The sequence below is a fragment of the Mizuhopecten yessoensis genome, unplaced genomic scaffold (assembly GCF_002113885.1).
Source record: "Mizuhopecten yessoensis strain PY_sf001 unplaced genomic scaffold, ASM211388v2 scaffold3111, whole genome shotgun sequence".
NCBI lineage: Eukaryota > Metazoa > Mollusca > Bivalvia > Pectinida > Pectinidae > Mizuhopecten > Mizuhopecten yessoensis.
This window is the reverse complement of record NW_018404881.1, coordinates 261,316-282,652: the sequence shown is the minus strand read 5'-3', so window position 1 is coordinate 282,652 and position 21,337 is coordinate 261,316. Positions and strand designations below refer to the sequence as shown.

Sequence of the window (21,337 nt, the reverse complement as noted above, 5' to 3'; positions counted from 1 at the left end):
TCATATTTCAAAGAACAATGATAAGTGATGTACATAATCGAACACCAATCAAATTTTATATTTGTATCGAATTACATTTCCAATTTAACTATATTTGATCGATTTTCTTTCTTATTCACTGTATATTCTGACACACACACTGACACACCCCTTTCTAACACAGATATCTGACTCATCCTGGCGAGAGTTACCTCCCTTCACCGGAACAGTTTTGGTGTTATTGGCGCTAGACTCCGAAGATGGCGACAGGTTGGTATATTGTTTTTCCTTGTTTTTAACTCGATGTTGTGTTAATGCAGTCATGCCTTGGACGTCTGTGCTTACCTGTATGTACTGATGGATATTATCTTTGTCTATTTTTCATATCGGATGGCCGCTAACAGACAACAGACAGGTAGGGTGACATCTTCGTTCGACTCGGGATGAAACATTCCGAAATTCTGCAAATAACAAAAACATGACAAGTCCGTGAACTGATTTGGTGCAAGGTCAGATAAGTTAAAAAGATTTGTTTTTATTGTTGATTTTATGCAATTATAATCATAGATAAGAATGTAAGATGAGAAATCCAGGTCATCGTGACACTTGTAAATCTGCAACCAGTTTCATCAACTGTGAAAATATTGGGATGCATGCTGGGGCTCACCAAAGGGTCGGCCTGGGACAAAGGTTCAGATCTACAGATGGATTTATCACATAAAAAGTGTTCATACTTCTATTGTTAGGATTCATAGCGTTCTGTTTAGGGATTACACATTTGTGTGAGGCGATTCACGCCGATGAGTGTACCTGATGACCCGTGAAGTTTGACAGCTTGGTAATAAAAGGCCCTCACGTTCTTGTCAGCTTGAGATGTACTGCAACACATACATGTCACCCTGTTTTCTTTACATTACTATTCATTAAGACTTACTTAAACATATATTTTGATCATCATAATTCAGATATTCATCCATATTTACTTAAAAATAACGATGTAGGATTAATCCGACTAATTACATGCACTCTCCCCCCCCCCGGTGTTGACCATATGCCAGTAGTGGATCTTGTCAACATATTTTGATACAGATACAGAAACCACACGCTATTAAAAGATTAGATGGAATAGCCACAGCCTCTTCTGTTTGAAAATGTCTTCCATCCACTTTTAAAGTTTCGTCTGCTCAAACCTCTTCAACTACAACAGATTGAGGTAATAAAACAACGTAAATTTTAATATGTTATAATAAATACATTATCGCTGAATACAATGTGTTGAAAAAATGTGTTTCTAGTACGAAGTGCAGTACGTATACGGGTACAGACCAGACTGCGAGTGAGGGTCAGAGATCATTGTGCTTCGATGTGTAAATGGAAGAATCACAGCAGTGTTGCTAATCCTTCTATCTAAGTTGGTGATTAAACATAAGAAATCAAATCTTACACTGTCCTTACTTTAAGTGATGCTAAATTGTTGTAGTAGGAACAGGAAAATGTACGGCCATACTGGGGTTTTAACCCGGAACATACCAAATTCTTATGCGGACGCTATATCATTTGAGATACCTGGTCACCTGTGATCAATCGAGTCTAGTTCCGCCACATTCTTCTAAAAGTGTTCAACCCTGAGGTCATACGAGACCCTCTACCACCATCTGTGGGTATACTTCGTTGGGCGACCATTGTAGTAGAAGTGGAAAAATGTATGGCCAGTCCGGGGTTCGAAACCGGGACCCTCGTAACTCTAGACAGACACTCTACCAATTCAGCTACCTGGTCGCTGCCTATCAATCAAGACTAGTTCTGCTACATTGTTGTAACACTGGTGTTGTCCTAACTACAAGCTATGGTAACAATACAGTACTAACCTAACTCTCGTCTGCCATTCCAGATCGGGTGGCTCTGGGCTTTCAACAGACCCATGAGAGTATGTTTTGGACTCCCTGAAATGAGCTTTGACTCCTGGCTTTTGAAAAACAGGTCAATTTGACATTTGAACTCCAAAGTTTCGAAAAAAATCTAGTTGACATCTCAAACCACTAAATTTATGTCAGGGGTCAACTAAAACCCCTCTTTATATGTACCTGAAACATACCAGATAATATTTTAATAAATCCGAACAAAGAATATGAAACCTGTAATGAGTTTAACAACAGCTTTATAAAAAACAAGTTGAGAATTTTCATATTAGCAAGCTTAAGCCCTTAGGAAGCTAAACTAAAATATCTGTATCAAGATTCATAAACTATTTCTCATATGAAATGGAAATAAAAGTAAAATTCATTTTATCACATGAAGAAGATTTATTGTAAAAAATTGTGAAAATAACTTTTTTTTCAAGCTGACTAAAATCTGCTTTTTGACATCAAGCCCTGTTCCTTTATGGTGTCACAATGCTAAATTGTGAATAGGACGTCTGTGATGCCATCAAGTTCTAGTCATTTTAAAACAATTGGAATCTAAACCCTAACTAGGGGTTTAAACATGCTTACATAAAACAATTTTTCTAACACCAACAGGTGTGATGACACTGATAACAGGGTAGCTATATATAGTTGTGTAATAAAGTTGATTTCCCTAGACTGTTTATTAGGGGAAAATTGATGAGATGGTTAAAAAAGCCAGATGAAACATTCTCCAACTTGTTGTATGAACACAGTATTACACCTGTATCTGAGGTTTTGAATCCAGACTTCAGATTACATACATTGATGTTATCAATGATGTTCAGATGTAAACTAGTTGAGAGTGCTAAGTATAATGTGGAAAATTTTGAAAATTTTAGTTTAGAACTAAAGTTGTCAGTGGTATTAACCCTTTCACCACTGTAGAACATAATGGACTCATCAAGATCAATGTATGGTAGAGTCTACTAAAGTTACCTAGGCTAGGGGTGAAAGGGTTAAGCAACCATGCATTAGTGGGAATGTGTGCCAAAACCTGCTCCATAATTATTAATTTTAGGAGAACGAATGTATATTTACATGTAACCTGAAGTCTATAATCATGACTTATATATCAATACTGATAGAAGATCTTGCATTGATGGCTATGTAGTGTGGGATTGCTGGGCGAGTTCAATGTTTGGTATGTCACGAGCCTTGGGGCGAGTGGTATGTGAAATTATTGAGCGAGTAAATGAATTCCATATTGCATGGCCTCGAGTGTAAGATTCTGTTTATCACATAACACATACCTATAATAATATGGATGAAAACTTTCAGGTTCATTTCTACATCGGACAGGGGAGTCTCGACTCTGCAGTATGCAGTGACAATCTGCGGCATACGTATATATCTGTTGTGACGTCAAAAGTAATTGTGACGTCACTGTAGTGGTGCTTTCTGCACATGTGCTTGTCTTACGATATATTTGACATGTACACATTTATGGCAGAACTGACAAGTTATGTGATAAATATGTTTATCTGTCCATTTTATGCCTTTGTATGTATATTTTGTGATTTTATTCATTATAGTCTCCCATAACTCGACATGGAGTGGCCTCGCAGTGTTTTATGTTGTTTTTAGTTTGAATGTATTGTAAATGTAATATGTTTGAGTGTGAGACTTAAATAAATAAATATACTCGGTAATAATTATAGTATCATTGACAAGGAGGACATCTCTATGATTTGTGTGACAATGACAAATGTGAGGGAAACAGAGAGGGGAGGGGGTCCAACTTGTATCCATCAGATTGCATGCACAAACTGGTGGTCATGAGTTGATCTAGCTGATTACTTTTGCAACCAGAGTAAAAACAGGCTATTTTTCAGTACACTATATATAATTCCTTCACAATAATGAAGCTGATCATGCGGCAGTGACAGATTTACAGGATGAGGTTTAATATGACCTGTAAAAGAATGTTAAATGTGTAATATTTTCTTACAAATGTCAAGAAGACAAAATGAAAACTGTTTTTGATATCAAGTTTGTTGTACTTGTTGATTCAATAGAATATCATAAATCTATGCAATAAATCCTGTAAAGATCTTTAAATTCAAATTTAATTGCTGCAGAAAGAATACCGGTAGTGTCTTATATAAAATAGTACTTGTAGAAATTACGGGACAACATTTTGGATGTCAGTGAATTTGCTGTGTTGTGGTAGCTGTACATGTACAGTTCAGGATTATAAGACTCAGTGGTATGTTTTTGCCTGAGGCAGACACACAGGATTGACAAGATGTGTGTCGCCCAGCTATTGTGTTTCCCACACTACAAATGTTTTCTGAAAGAAATAAAACAATTAACAATGATAAAAACTAACAGAAAACACAGAGTTTGAAAATGTCACAAAAGGCATTAGTTTAGACCCATATATCAGTTCTTATATTGAAGTTTGTAACTCAGCTTCAGATAAAGGTTTTAACTAAACTACTTCATATCGGTCTATAGGCCTCAATTACCAACCCTTACCACCAATTCATCTAGACCCAGAGTGAGGTTCTCAAGTACCACTCCACAACCACCTTAACCCTTTCAACCCTATGCAACTTTAGTAGACTCTCCCATACATTGATCTGGATGAGTCTATTATGGTCTACAGTGGTGAAAGGATTAACCCATCACACCAAGGATCCATAACTTAAAAATTTAATTCAGATATTTGAAATTCTAAAGTAATATTTTAGAAAATGGTCAAAATATAATGTGATTTCTTAAAGTAAAGTAAAGTCTTTGACTTGTGGTAATGGAATAACTGCTACTTTTTGTCAATTTGTCACGACGACAAATCAGCCACCATAACAACGCCAGCTTAGTGTTACTCAATTCTGTGGACCCCACATACAACAAGGAAATTTATTACAATTTCTATTAAATTTTAATGTTCCATTTTCAGTAGTTGAACTACAGTGCAGCACAATTTAGAACTACATGTTGATGATGTGATCATGATGTAAAATGTACTAATCTGGTGTTTACACTTTAAGTGTTTGACGAGGTCTAGTCTTCCAGTGTTGCTACAAAAAATGTTTTTAACTCATTGGCAAAGCCCCAGAGCTATAGTGTCAGAGCATGCAGAAACTGTTGTTGGGGATAAGAGTTTTAGGAAAATCTAAATAAAGATGGTTTACAGTGTACATGTGAGAGATGATGGGTTCTATTGTTTTCTTCTAGCGGTAAGCTATGTTTGATTCATTAGAGAAATGTAATTATAATTTATTTATTTAAAGTCTATGTTATATATCTCCTTATTTTTGCTTATGCTATATAAATGCCAGTTCATCTTGCACACTTACCAAAAGTTCTGTATTTTGAAATACATTCTTTTACATTTTACAATGAATTTTTTAGACTAAACAATTGAACATTAAATTAATCTACTGCAATGTACAAATGACATATTAGCAAAATATTCATAAGCAAATTTAAACATGCCATGCAAAGTATTTGCCCCTGTCAGATAGACATCACCCCTATTACCAGGGGATGGACCCTGTTTCTATTTGATCTGAGATATACCACAGCTGCTGGAGGGAGTAAGCTGAGTTTCAGTTACAGTTCAATTGTGTCATACATGTTCAACTTATCGACAATGATTATATCTTTCTACGCTAGATATTGTACAGAATTATTTGAGTAATTTTTATGGTATGGTACATAAACATGTGTCATCAACTTTGGCCCACAAAATTAACCCAACATCTGTTAGGGTATACACTCTTTTTTCCCTGTTCTAAAAACGCTTCTTGTTAACTTGTATTTTACTCTATGTATGTGTCTGTCAGATTTGAAAAAAATGGACCCTATGTTGAAATAAGGCTGATAAAAACAGCCAGAGATTTTGTACTATTTACTTGTCTGTAAGTACTGGTCTGTCTTGTAAGTTTTTTTACGTCTAGGTTAACACATGAGAATACTAGCCACACTATTGGGTTACTTATGATTGTACTGGGTGTGGGAACACAATACTTTTATGACCTGTCAGTGGTAAAAAATGGTTCTCACATTTCCTGTCAGCCTGGAAAGTGAAACCAAGAAACAGTTGTAAAATTGACATTTAAACAAAGCCGTCTTTTATGTTGGTGAAATTTATGGTGAAGTTTTGACATCCTTAATGAAGTTGTCTGTTTTATGAGGAGTTGCCTTTTAAAAGTTGTTTTGTACAAGTTTTCGGAAGAGTGCGGTCATATGTTCAGTTGAGAATATGTACTGTATTGTTCAATATTTTCTTGAGGGGATAGGGCACAACAGTACTGATGGTCAACATCAAATTTAGTGTTATTTGTTAATGGGTAAAATAAAATATAGAGATATGATTTTAAGTTCAGATGTTCTGAAGATGAGTTCACCTTAGTCCAGTGTTATCAATAGCCTCTGTGATGATCTAGCCTTTGACCTCTGTGATGATCTAACCTTTGACCTCTGTGATGACCTAACCCCTGGCCATGTGTCAAGCTCACTGTTTGTTGGTGCCTGTCGTTTTATCTAACATTATTCCCCTTGAATTGGCAGACCTGAATTATTACAAACCAGCCATGAAGATGCGAAGAAACTTAATACTGAAATATTTCACCAAAGGAATTTGTGAACAAAGTCTGATTTGAAATTCTCCAGGTTAGATTACATGTTTACATGGACTTTCTGACAGGAACACATGGAGGCTTAGTACTTCAGGCTGACGTTTATACCAGAGACAGGATAAATGTTTACTCATACTGGACAACAAACACAACGTAATACAAAATTTAAATAAAAAAAATGTACAGGCCTCAAATAAAACACAACAAAATGGTTGACGTGAATATTATGGCTAAATTAAGTTGTATAAGTACTTTTAATGTTACCAGTACATAGTGTAACATTTCTAATACAGGTAAAATACTTTTGCTTCAGAATGACAGAGAAACATGATAAACATCATAATATTTACATGCTTGACTCAATACTTTGTTCACACCAATGAATGCCCTCGGTAGCACCATTGCCTAATCGTTTAAGTTGCACAGTCTATGAACGCCCTCAGTAACACCATTGCCTAATTGTTAGACTTACACAGTCTATGAACGCCCTCAGTATCACCATTGCCTAATTGTTAAAGTTACACAGTCTATGAACGCCCTCGGTAGCACCATTGCCTAATTGTTGAACTTACACAGTCTATGAAGTCCCTCGGTAGCACCATTGCCTAATTGTTAAAGTTACACAGTCTATGAACGCCATCGGTAGCGCCATTGCCTAATTGTTAAACTTACACAGTCTATGAACGCCCTCGGTAGCACCATTGCCTAATTGTTTAACTTACACAGTCTATGAACGCCATCGGTAGCACCATTGCCTAATTGTTAAACTTACACAGTCTATGAATGCCCTCAGTAGCACCATTGCCTAATTGTTAGACTTACACAGTCTATGAACGCCCTCGGTAGCGCCATTGCCTAATTGTTAAACTTGCACAGTCTATGAACGCCCTCGGTAGCACCATTGCCTAATTGTTAAACTTACACAGTCTATGAATGCCATCGGTAGCACCATTGCCTAATTGTTAAACTTACACAGTCTATGAACGCCCTCAGTAGCACCATTGCCTAATTGTTAGACTTACACAGTCTATGAACGCCCTCGGTAGCGCCATTGCCTAATTGTTAAACTTACACAGTCTATGAACGCCCTCGGTAGCACCATTGCCTAATTGTTAAACTTACACAGTCTATGAACGCCCTCGGTAGCACCATTGCCTAATTGTTAAACTTACACAGTCTATGAACGCCCTCGGTAGCACCATTGCCTAATTGTTAAACTTACACAGTCTATGAACGCCCTCGGTAGCACCATTGCCTAATTGTTAAACTTACACAGTCTATGAACGCCATCGGTAGCACCATTGCCTAATTGTTAAACTTACACAGTCTATGAACGCCCTCAGTAGCACCATTGCCTAATTGTTAGACTTACACAGTCTATGAACGCCCTCGGTAGCGCCATTGCCTAATTGTTAAACTTACACAGTCTATGAACGCCCTCGGTAGCACCATTGCCTAATTGTTAAACTTACACAGTCTATGAACGCCATCGGTAGCACCATTGCCTAATTGTTAAACTTACACAGTCTATGAACGCCATCGGTAGCGCCATTGCCTAATTGTTAAACTTACACAGTCTATGAACGCCATCGGTAGCGCCATTGCCTAATTGTCAAGCTTACACTACAGTTATGATGGTATGATATCGTCTGTAGCGCCATAAGCTAAATCATATTATGATTTCTACAGAAGTGTCTTTACAAGTATCAAAACAAGATATAGGTCAATGGGAGTACCAGTAACAAGTCCAGAGGACTTTGAAGTGTGATGATAAACACATCTCAAATATCATCTCCACATTTTGCTGACTTGCCCTTGCATTTTGCTAGCCACTCGAGCAATACATGTCCGCACTCCTATGTTTCATCATAACAGAATCATAAAGGCTTTTATCGTACCTCAGTTATGTAGGACCGGGCAGAATTTTGAGAAAAAAGCTGGTAAACCCAGCAGGGTCATCTTTACCTAGTGATAAGTTTAGTTAAGTAACAGAATGAATGTTATAGTCTGTTGGGAGATTGTGTTGTTTGGGCTTATATATCTGCATTAAATGTGTCAATAAAACACTCTGGTTTAATTTTCCACTATTTTTCCACGAAAGCTTTTTCTGTGTCACTTATTTATTATGCCTGAGTTTTGCTTGACAATAAAGTATATATGGCGATAATTTTTCATTCAAAATCTCCTAAATCATAAAAAAATATTTTGAAACGTAGAGAAATTTCCTATGAAAATTGAAAATAGCATGTACAAATCATCAAACCCAGACATTTCCAATATGTACATTAGAAGTCTCGCATTGATATTTTTACCAGATTGTGCTCGGTACCTCTTGGGAGCCCCTGATTGATCCCCCATCTGAGATTACATGTAGACATGCATCATTGTGCAGTTGTATATCTGTGGGGCTCCAAACAGGAAAATAGCTAATTGTTTAAAAATAAAAATAAATAGAAATTGAATGTCAATTCAATGATTGCAAATGTAAACATGAACAAACATGAACAAATTAGAATTTTGAAAAACAAGATTTGGGCCAATGGAATCAAATTTATATGTGTTCACAAATAAAGATATATGTTTATTTCCCCATATGACTTGTGCCCCTAGACTGTGAGTATGGCTGGCCAGTAATTGTAGTTAATGATGAGGTATTGATTGAAGCACAGCCGAGTAAACAGCCGAGTAAAAAGCCGAGTAAACAGTTTTATAAGCCTAGTTAGCTTGTATCAAAATTAATGTAACTTTTTCGGAAAATTGCATTTCCTTTTTTAAATATTCAAATGCTTTAAAACATTCTTTTAATTTTCTTAACAAAATTATTAAGAAATCAGCTGTTGATGTTATATTTTTAGTGCATTTAAAAACATTGAGTGCAAAAAGTTATTTTGATAATTTTTTGTCAGTAAGCTGACCTGTTCTCAACTGTTTCCACCATGCCTCAAGTCTTGTTAGTTTTAATGAAAACTAGGTTTTCTATTGGATCAATATTCAAAACATTCCATTTCAAAATTTAAAAAACAACACAGATGTACAGACTAAAATTGTCCATTTTATTCATTTATGTTGTCCCAAATAAACAAAATAGAAGTATAAATGAAATAAAAAAAATATACATATTTATTGAATTTTTGCGCTCCTTGAACAGTAAGAAATAAGTTATATTTTAAATTTGTTCCTCAAGCAGATACATGTATTAATAATAATAATATTGATGGGTGTTGTTGAGAGACAGAGCCAATATTTGGAAATAGTTCAGTAAATGAGTTTAATGAGAATATTTTCCCATGGTTAATTCATTATCCAGGTGAGTGATACAGGCCATTCAGGCCTCATGTTTTAGTGAATTCTTTTGCTCCTTATACAGTAAGAAATAATTTATAGTCGTAAAGTTGTTCTTCAAACAGTTATTACTAATATTGACAGGTGTTGGCCAGGGAGTTGATCTAATAAGTGCCCACTTCGCTATAAAATTCAAAGATTGGTACATTTCATTATGAGTCCCCATCCCAGCCCTTTCTGTCCCAAGTTTCCAATCTTAAATCTTAATTTCCCCAAATAACTTAATACATGGGGCATTGATTCAAATATGAAATCCATTCTTAATAAACTCTGTGTAATGATACACTTCTATGCTGCTTACAGTTATTCTGTGAAGTAAAGCTCTGTGTAATGATACACTTCTGTGCTGCTTACAGCAATTCTGTGTAGTAAAACTCTGTGTAATGATATACTTCTATGCTGCTTACAGTTATTCTGTGAAGTAAAACTCTGTAATGATACACTTCTATGCTGCCTACAGTTATTCTGTGAAGTAAAGCTCTGTGTAATGATACACTTCTATGCTGCTTACAGTTATTCAGTGAAGTAAAACTCTGTGTAATGATATACTTCTATGCTGCTTACAGTTATTCAGTGAAGTAAAACTCTGTGTAATGATATACTTCTATGCTGCTTACAGTTATTCTGTGAAGTAAAACTCTGTGTAATGATACACTTCTATGCTGCTTACAGTTATTCTGTGAAGTAAAACTCTGTGTAATGATACACTTCTATGCTGCTTACAGTTATTCTGTGAAGTAAAACTCTGTGTAATGATACACTTCTATGCTGCTTACAGTTATTCTGTGAAGTAAAACTCTGTGTAATGATACACTTCTATGCTGCTTACAGTTATTCTGTGAAGTAAAACTCTGTGTAATGATACACTTCTATGCTGCTTACAGTTATTCTGTGAAGTAAAACTCTGTGTAATGATACACTTCTATGCTGCTTACAGTTATTCTGTGAAGTAAAACTCTGTGTAATGATACACTTCTATGCTGCTTACAGTTATTCTGTGAAGTAAAACTCTGTGTAATGATACACTTCTATGCTGCTTACAGTTATTCTGTGAAGTAAAACTCTGTGTAATGATACACTTCTATGCTGCTTACAGTTATTCTGTGAAGTAAAACTCTGTGTAATGATACACTTCTATGCTGCTTACAGTTATTCTGTGAAGTAAAACTCTGTGTAATGATACACTTCTATGCTGCTTACAGTTATTCTGTGAAGTAAAACTCTGTGTAATGATACACTTCTATGCTGCTTACAGTTATTCTGTGAAGTAAAACTCTGTGTAATGATACACTTCTATGCTGCTTACAGTTATTCTGTGAAGTAAAACTCTGTGTAATGATACACTTCTATGCTGCTTACAGTTATTCTGTGAAGTAAAACTCTGTGTAATGATACACTTCTATGCTGCTTACAGTTATTCTGTGAAGTAAAACTCTGTGTAATGATACACTTCTATGCTGCTTACAGTTATTCTGTGAAGTAAAACTCTGTGTAATGATACACTTCTATGCTGCTTACAGTTATTCTGTGAAGTAAAACTCTGTGTAATGATACACTTCTATGCTGCTTACAGTTATTCTGTGAAGTAAAACTCTGTGTAATGATACACTTCTATGCTGCTTACAGTTATTCTGTGAAGTAAAGCTCTGTGTAATGATACACTTCTATGCTGCTTACAGTTATTCTGTGAAGTAAAGCTCTGTGTAATGATACACTTCTATGCTGCTTACAGTTATTCTGTGAAGTAAAACTCTGTGTAATGATATACACTTCTATATGCTGCTTACAGTTATTCTGTGAAGTAAAGCTCTGTGTAATGATACACTTCTATGCTGCTTACAGTTATTCTGTGAAGTAAAACTCTGTGTAATGATATACACTTCTATATGCTGCTTACAGTTATTCTGTGAAGTAAAGCTCTGTGTAATGATACACTTCTATGCTGCTTACAGTTATTCTGTGAAGTAAAACTCTGTGTAATGATATACACTTCTATATGCTGCTTACAGTTATTCTGTGAAGTAAAACTCTGTGTAATGATATACACTTCTATATGCTGCTTACAGAAAACAATTTCTTGTGTAGTGAACATCCTCTGTGGATAGAGACTTCGTTCTTGTATTAACCTTTCACCACTGTAGACCATAATGGACTCATCCAGATCAATGCATGGTAGAGTCTACTTAAGTTACATAGGGTTGAAAGGGTTAAAGATTTAACTGTGACATCTATAGATCAGGAGAGACACAGGCCTTAGAGAGAGTATCGGTCCCAGTAAGGCCACATAGAATACTTGTTGCATTTCCACTTTGGCTTCAGAAAATTGAAAGTTGGTTGGTAGACTTCTATTTGCAAATGTCTTGAATAAGGCAATAATATTAAAGGAAGGTGTTTAAAAATCAATGTAAACAGGAAAAAGAAAAACATAGACATTTCTCTTTGGACTCCTGACCATATGTGCTGTTTCTTTAATAAAGTAGGCCAGGTAAACTGTGGTCAATAAGTTCATAAGGTAGTCATACCATCCTAGACATTTGTGTATTCCTGTCAAACCAAGATTCTGAATGATCAATGGACAGATTCATCATCATCACTATAATCTGTGTTGCTGACAATTCATCATAGAAGCTGGAATATACTGATAAGTGCTCAAGGGGTCCAGAGAGGGACAGAGTAAAAGTGGTAGTGTACGTTCTGAACGGTACAACAATACTCGAACTGAACGGTACAACAATACTCGAACTGAACGGTACACTGATACTCAAACTGAACAGTACAACAATACTCGAACTGAACAGTACAACCATACTCGAACTGAACGGTACAACCATACTCGAACTGAACGGTACACTGATACTCGAACTGAACGGTACAACAATACTCGAACTGAACGGTACACCGATACTCGAACTGAACGGTACAACAATACTCGAACTGAACTGTACAACCATACTCGAACTGAACGGTACACTGATACTCGAACTGAACGGTACAACCATACTCGAACTGAACAGTACAACCATACTCGAACTGAACGGTACAACCATACTCGAACTGAATGGTACATCAATACTCGAACTGAACGGTACACTGTTACTCGAACTGAACGGTACAACCATACTCGAACTGAACGGTATAACAATACTCGAACTGAACGGTACACCGATACTCGAACTGAACGGTACAACCATACTCGACCTGAACGGTACAACCATACTCGAACTGAACGGGACAACCATACTCGAACTGAACGGTACAACCATTCTCGAACTGAACGGTACAACAATACTCGAACTGAACAGTACAACCATACTCGAACTGAACGGTACAACCATACTTGGACTGAACGGTACACCGATACTCGAACTGAACGGTACAGCCATACTCGAACTGAACGGTACAACCATACTCGAACTGAACGGTACAACCATACCCGAACTGAACGGTACAACAATACTCGAACTGAACGGTACACCAATACTCTAACTGAACGGTACAACAATACTCAAACTGAACAGTACAACCATACTCGAACTGAACGGTACAACCATACTCAAACTGAACGGTACACTGATACTCGAACTGAACGGTACAACCATACTCGAACTGAACGTTACAACCATACTCGAACTGAACGGTACAACCATACTCGAACTAAACGGTACATCAATACTCGAACTGAACGATACACCGGTTCTCCAACTGAACAGTACACCGATACTCCAACTGAACAGTACAACCATACTCCAACTGAACGGTACACTGATACTTCAACTGAACGGTACACTGATACTCCAACTGAACAGTACAACCATACTCCAAGTGAACGGTACACTAATACTCCAACTGAACGGTACACTGATACTCCAACTGAACGGTACACTGATACTCCAACTGAACGGTACAACCATACTCCAACTGAACGGTACAACCATACTCGAACTGAACGGTACACTGATACTCCAACTGAACGGTACACTGATACTCGAACTGAACGGAACAACCATACTCGAACTGAACGGTACAACCATGCTCGAACTGAACGGTACAACCATACTCGAACTCAACGGTACAACCATACTCGAACTGAACGGTACACCGATACTCGAACTGAACGGTACAACCATACTCGAACTGAACAGTACAACGATACTCGAACTGAACGGTACAACCATACTCGAACTGAGCGGTACACCAATACTTGAACTGAACGGTACACCGATACTCGAACTGAGCGGTACACCGGTACTCCAACTGAATGGTACACCGATACTCGAACTGAACAGTACACAGATACTCGAACTGAACGGTACAACCATACTCGAACTGAACGGTACACTGATACTCGGAACTAATCCTTGATTAAATCTATTTACCTAGGTATTACAGTGATGTGGCTTTTGTCAATCATAATTGTTATTTTGTTGAGGAAGTTTTTCGACTACAGTGATCCTATCTAACTTGTTGAAATTTTTAAACAGTAATTGGAGAAACCAGTCAAATCAATTTTTGAGAAAACCTCTTTGTTTATTTGAAAGTTTTCTTTAGGTTTTTCCACTGCTTTTAAGAATAAGCACTATTCCAGTTCTTAATGAAGCTAAAAGACACAGCGTTATTTTTCTTTGAATAATTTGAAATGCATTTATATGAAAACCACTTCAGGTTTCGTGAGAAGAAAATTTTGTTGCAACATTTGTACAAGTCTTAAATGAGCAGTCATCAGGTCTAACATACTGTTCGGGTTTTTACAAGTAAAAGGACATGAGATGAAGCGGACATTGAATTCTGATCCACCACTTCAGATAGGTTTAATCATCCGGGTTTGCTTCAAACTTCCTGTCTCCCTAGGTTACAGTGAACAGAACCAAGGTCAGACATCTTCTATATTAACACTAACACAAACATGTAGACCTTAAACACACCAGTACTATACCAGCTACAGAAGACCACAGACAGTTTTGTTTTCCTGTGTCATTAACGGTTAAGAAGATTAACTTAGAAGAGAGAGTCTAACACATAGTGTAAATAACCTTACACAATATAGTGTAAATAACCTTACACTATATAGTGTAAATAGCCTTATACTATATAGTGTAAATAACCTTACACAATATAGTGTAAATAACCTTACACTATATAGTGTAAATAACCTTACACAATATAGTGTAAATAAACTTACACAATATAGTGTAAATAACCTTACACTATATAGTGTAAATAACCTTACACAATATAGTTTAGGCATAGCTTAGCTGATGGTCAAGGGGAAATAACTCTGTACACAATTTTTGATATATATCTTCAATGAAAAGCTACCAGGACCCATTACTATATAGCTTGGATGATATGATCACATGATCTGACAGTATTCACAATTGCTCTATAGGATCAGCAGAACAGTGAATAAAGAGTACATTTTTTTAAGTATTTGTTCAACTTTTTTCCCTGTTAGATCTGTCTTTACTAAATCATGATACTCCATCATGAAGCTAAGTATTAGTATGCATGCGCCGGTTGGTCGGGTGGCGCAATGGAACACCCACTCGCCTTTCACCAAGGCTTCTCTGATCGGACGAGAACAGGTATGGCATCACTTGCCAACTGTGTGGGTTTTCTCTGGGAACTTTGGTTTCCTCTACATATAGACCCCCCTCATGCCAACTAAAGTGATTCAAATAAGTTGATATGACTTGTTTCATAATTGTTGTAAAATAATGTAATAATTCGGCCTACAATTAGTTGGCAAAGGCTATGCTCATAACTGGAAACTAAGAAGAAAAAACCAGAACCATTGAACATGTATGTGACACAAATGCATATGACTTACAATAAAGCATTGATAAGCCTTTGATATGTGTGGTATTGTTATGTACATCGATGGTCTAGGGGAAATAATTATGTACCTTAAATATGTGAAACAAGTACACATAAGGCTTTGAACTTGCAGTAATTTTACCAAATTTTAATTCCTTTTCCTGTCTTTATTTTTCTGTCTCAACTATTATCATGTCAGGAAAATAACAAAATCATTGTTGAACAAATTTTTATCTCGAAAGAAATTAAGTTACCTGTCTGGCAATATGAAGGATATGCATACATGTCTAATAAACCAAATAGCATTAGGAATTATTAAGAGAATGTTATAATGATGGTAACCATCAAGTTTTGTGAAACTTTCCTAAGTTCCAAGTAATAGCATGGTTCAAAATTTTAAAAAAGGTTGGACCATTATGACAAAGAAACCCAAACACTTCAAATTGTGGTTGTACAAAGGGAGATAACCTGAAAATAAGAGATAGTTGATTTTGTTCATAGGAAGGGAGATCACACCTTTCTCCCTGTACACTTTGACTTATTTGTAAATGTTGGGGGAAAATGGTTTTATCTTATGGTTCATAAATGAGTTTGAAATAGGGCTGATCTTGTCTTGGCTTAATAAACATCACTGTAGGAACATGCTTAATAAACATCAATTTAGGAACATGACATGTGCTTGTTCTTCTGTAAAGATCATTTCCTAGATTTTTCTCATCTGATGGGTTTTTTTCCAATTCGATTTTAAAAACACAATCACGTTAACTAATATTGAATTTTAAAACACTAAATAAATTTACAATAACTTTAATTAATAAGTCTTTGTTGCAAACTCAGGGATAAGAATTAGGAGTAAATTGCTTGGCATATTAGGTGTTGTCAAAGACACGTTTATTACAGATCATTTTAACTTCTGTAAATGATTATACTTTCTGTGTGAAAATTACATTTCCATTTATTTCTTCTGCAGCGAAAACCCAGATCACTTGTTGTCAAAGTGACACAAGGAAAGTTCATTTCACCAATTCTATATATCTGGAGTAGTTATGACTTCAGACACCTAATACAAGGGGAATGTTTACATAAACCCATACATTATATAAATACAATACAATTTTTACATAAAAGTGAAGTATTTAGGTTAATGTTGGTTGTATGTGACATTTCGTACCAGACAAATTTCGCAGTATTCCTGACACGCCGGATTTATAACAGAAGTGTCGTCAAAAAAGCCATAAAATATCTGAATGGGGTAGATTAAGTGTGTCAACTTTTCTTGAAAAACGACAAAATAGTCCATTTATTTTATAAGTAGGTACAATAGCACAGATGTTTTCTGTTATGTAGAAAAAGAATACCCCATGATGCATTTCTCACATTTGATAGTTAAATGTATATTTTGACTTTTCAGACAGAAATCAAGAAATTCTAAATCAAGTAACTATACTTAGGACTGCAAGCAATGCAAACATGGAGAACTATATCATTGTCAATATGTGTTATAATTAAAATAAATGTTTTGAAGACTCCAAACTAATTATATCAAAAATATTCTGTATAGTTATAGATTTATATAGTAATATTGTGACCAAATATTGAAATATGTTTCTATAATGCTGTTTCAGTATATGCAAGATTAATAGAAACATATTCTTATTCTTTAAAACAAAACAATTAATTATTAACTTTTTGTAGTACACCTAAACAACAGGTGATACAACTTAAGCTTTACCGTTACAAGAGTAAGTAAAAACTTACCTATTGAGGCCAGCCTCCTGTTCCAGCCAATCAGCACATGTACACCCTTAAATCTGTTTCTCTCCTACAATTGATCCACAGTTTGTCCATTGAAAACCGTTAAGTTTTGGTATTGATTGCTACATATCTATTATGGTATAGAATGACCACTACATATATAGATATATGTGTCCAGTCAGACTAGGTTTCTGTATAACAGTAGATACTGTTGTGTCTACCTATATACCTACAGTACAGGTAGATTACATAGGTGGGTGTATATTGCCCCTCTGTAAAAAAACGCACAGCAGTATACTCTGTACTTGTACGGGAAATATTCTTAAATTTTGATAGTGTAATTTAATTTTAAAGCAGATAATATATCAAAGTTTAATCTAAGATCTGTGTCAGGTAACATGTTAACTGTTTAGTCTGATGTCAGGAACTTTGTGAAAGGCTCAAGCCGTCCTAGAGCGAATGTATTTGTTGAAATAGAAGGAAAACACCTTAGATATTATTTTGGTGCATTAAAGGTTCTTGTCTTTCATTATCATACAAACTTTTAGTTACAAAAATTTCGTTCATTTGTCAATAAACATATGTTATCCAAAATACTTGTTTTGAACGGACCTCAAAAATAATCTTTATTTTATCAAATTGGCTTTAGTCAAATTTAGACCAAACAAACATAAGCGAGAAAAATTTTTTGGAGGAACTGTGGCATGTTTTGAATTGTTTCTCAAAAGAAAACTGAAATACTACAAACTATTGTTAATGTATACATATACAATGAGGTGACAGCTATTTCAGCTATCATGGTTGAAGGACGGTTGCAGTACGTATACCTAAGCAGCATTATGATTGTACCTGGTAATGTATGGAAATTGTCTGATACAAAATTGATACATAATATCTCTATACTTATTAAACTAGGGTCAGGAGTCTCCTAGTCAACTCCATATTTATTTTGTAATGAAATCCGGCAGATACAATTTCAAAGCTAGTTATGAAGCTGAAATACTTGATCTGTCTACTAAATTATAAGTGTTAGGTTACCGTTTTCCATGCGGACAATTTTATCTATAATTCATTCAGAAAACTAGATTCCAATGATTCGAGTAAAATTGATTTAATGAGATTTTGTAAAAGAAAAACTCTGCCTTTGATATAAATACCAGTATCTCGTAGAAAATCATTGACTGTTATTTATGTATTTATATACAATGATTTTTGTCATCGTTAGACCAGTCCTCATTTTTAACAGATTGAGAAAAAAAGGCGAAAGCAAAGGGCAATATTTTGTCAAACACCTTTTAGTCAAATTTGTTACAGTTTATATGTGCATAAACATGTTGTCAACAAATGATAGCTCAGCACCTATATGACCTGTTACAAATGTTTATATATGGTTTGGTAGGTAGTGTGGACATTTTCATTTCATGTCGCCAGTGATGCCACATACATAGGATGTTGGTGTGTGGATGTTTTGACAAAAATAGATGCAAAATTATGAATATTTTAACAGTAAAATTATACACAATAAAAGTAGTTTGACATTTCATTGTCATCTTTTGAATGCTTTTAGCAATTGATAATCATCAACAAATCAGATATTGTTAGCAAGTAGTTTGTGTGTATAATAAATTCAGCTTCGTGTAAAGTATATGATGTGTGGTATAGTAATATACATGGGCACACCGGCCATTATCACTGAGTCTATATGGAAGTTTTTCTTTTGTAATTGTTAACTAATGTTACAACAACTCTGATGTAGAATTTCCGGAGGGTACTACTAGATCTATAATTGTATTATCCTCATGCTTCTTAACATACAGAACAGGCCTGTCCGATACATCTTAGATCAGGTCAAATATGCAAATTATATGCAAATGAGGTCGATATATATGTCAAAGTGTATCATATCAAAATATAAATCTTTCCTTCTTTTTATGAGTTACTCCAATAAACTACGTCAACTATAACATGTCAGACTTTCTCAATCGGTGGTGCGTTGTGTGGAATAATTCTGTAGATTAGGGGAGATAGATAAACTGGAGTTTTATCACCAACAAATGATGCAAATGTCTACTTGTGACATGTATCTTTTTATGCCTTTTTTTTTTTTTATTAAATTGAACATAGAAGAGGACAAAATACTCTAAAAGACAAGATTTTACACACACACATTTATATATATAACAGTAACTTCATTAATTTAACCAAAATTGTAAAAAATCACTTTTGTTGGCCAGGAATGAAGAATGCTTGGGTCTTCATGTGAGAGAAATTGGAGTACCTGGAGAAAACCCACATGGTTGGGCAGGTGACCCCATACCTTTCATGTCCAATCAGGGTCTGGGCCCTGTCTATCTTGTGAAAAGTGTGTGCGCTATTCTCTGTATTACCAAATAGTAGTCCATTGACTAAGCAAGGCTGAACCACACTATGAGTTTTCAATTATTTTAATGGGCTGCTTCCTATTTATATATGTTAAATTTTCCCAAATGTCCTAGACTATTTCTGAGTTTGTGTATAGTACGTGGACCCTGTGTATCCTTTCTAACCTCTCCATAACCTACCAAGTAGGATAACAAAAATCTTTGTCCAGGCATAAAAGCTTCTTGAAGCAAGGGGGAAAAAAAAAATCAAAGATGGACTCCTCTGAGAGGATATGTTTACATGATATATATATACTCATATGATATTTTACATGATGTATCTGTGAAGACAAAAAAAAATAAAAAAAATATATAATAGTAGCCTATCTGAACAACCAAAGCCATTTAGTTAATCTATGTTCAGTTTATATTGTCTTAAAATCTAATGTCTTTCTGTTTTCTTTAAAATTTGATCAACTAATATTTAAAATTTGTCTTTTCAAATTTAAATAAACCAAGACTGATCTCTTGATTTTACATTAAGTGAAAACAAAGTTTGTCTTTTATGAGCTCATTACTCAGAACTCATACATATGTGTACAGGTAACAGAGCTCTTTTATTTGGAGATACATTTCTTTAGTGTACATGGTGGCTTTGATGTTGAAAGCAGTTAATACAAACTTTTATCCAGTCTAATCTTAAATCTTTACACCAGCACTGTCTATTAATTTTTGCCAAGGCTGGTCTTTAAAAAATGATGAAGACATTTTGATGACAGATATGTCTACATACAAGGTTGATCTCAGTTACTTAGATGTGATTTGTAATAAATTAAAAATTAAAATGAGAAGTTTTTTTGAAAGAAGATTTCCATATTGAAATCTATGTTTGATGTTTTCAAAGTGTTGTCTGTTGAACTGAACTCTCCTGTCTGGAGGTAAAAACTTCTGTGAATGATGCGTTACCTCAATGTACCCTATTTGATATAACTGATAATAAGGGTGCTCAGGGCGTAGATAATTGACAAGTGGGACAATTTAATTCAGACACAATAAACCATTACTTGTATTTTGACTATTTTCCTGCCACAGGAAATCATGAAGGTCTCTTTACACCATACACATTTCAAGTTTTGATTCCCCACTTTAAAATCATTTATCACTTTGAATACTTCATTGGTCAGTGTATCAGTAAGTTGGTCAGTGTATCAGTAGGTTGGTCAGTGTATCAGTAGGTTGGGCAGTGTATCAGTAGGTTGGTCAGTGTAGCAGTAGGTTGGTCAGTGTATCGGTAGCTTCGTCAGTGTATCAGTAGGTTGGTCAGTGGATCAGTAGGTTGGTCAGTGTATCAGGAGGTTGGTCAGTGGATCAGTAGGTTGGTCAGTGTATCAGGAGGTTGGTCAGTGTATCAGTAGGTTGGTCAGTGTATCAGTAGGTTGGTCAGTGTATCAGTAGGTAATGCACCTTGGCAGCTTTTTTTTTCATTCAGTTACTGGTTTGAACTCAAAAAATCCTATTATTTGTGGCAGAAATTTTCAGAACTAACAAAATAAAA

General features: G+C 35.4%; 1 protein-coding gene across 1 annotated transcript in view; it reads left to right on the top strand.

The window, feature by feature from the left end:
- Window positions 1–176: 176 nt before the first annotated feature.
- LOC110447019 (septin-2B-like) overlaps window positions 177–21,337 on the top strand; it is a 92,623-nt gene continuing 71,462 nt past the window's right edge. The window contains exons 1-2 of the mRNA XM_021492421.1: window positions 177–249; window positions 384–394. Of these exons, the coding sequence (XP_021348096.1) occupies window positions 240–249; window positions 384–394 (21 nt within the window). The 5' untranslated portion in view covers window positions 177–239. The remainder of the gene's footprint in view (window positions 250–383; window positions 395–21,337) is intronic.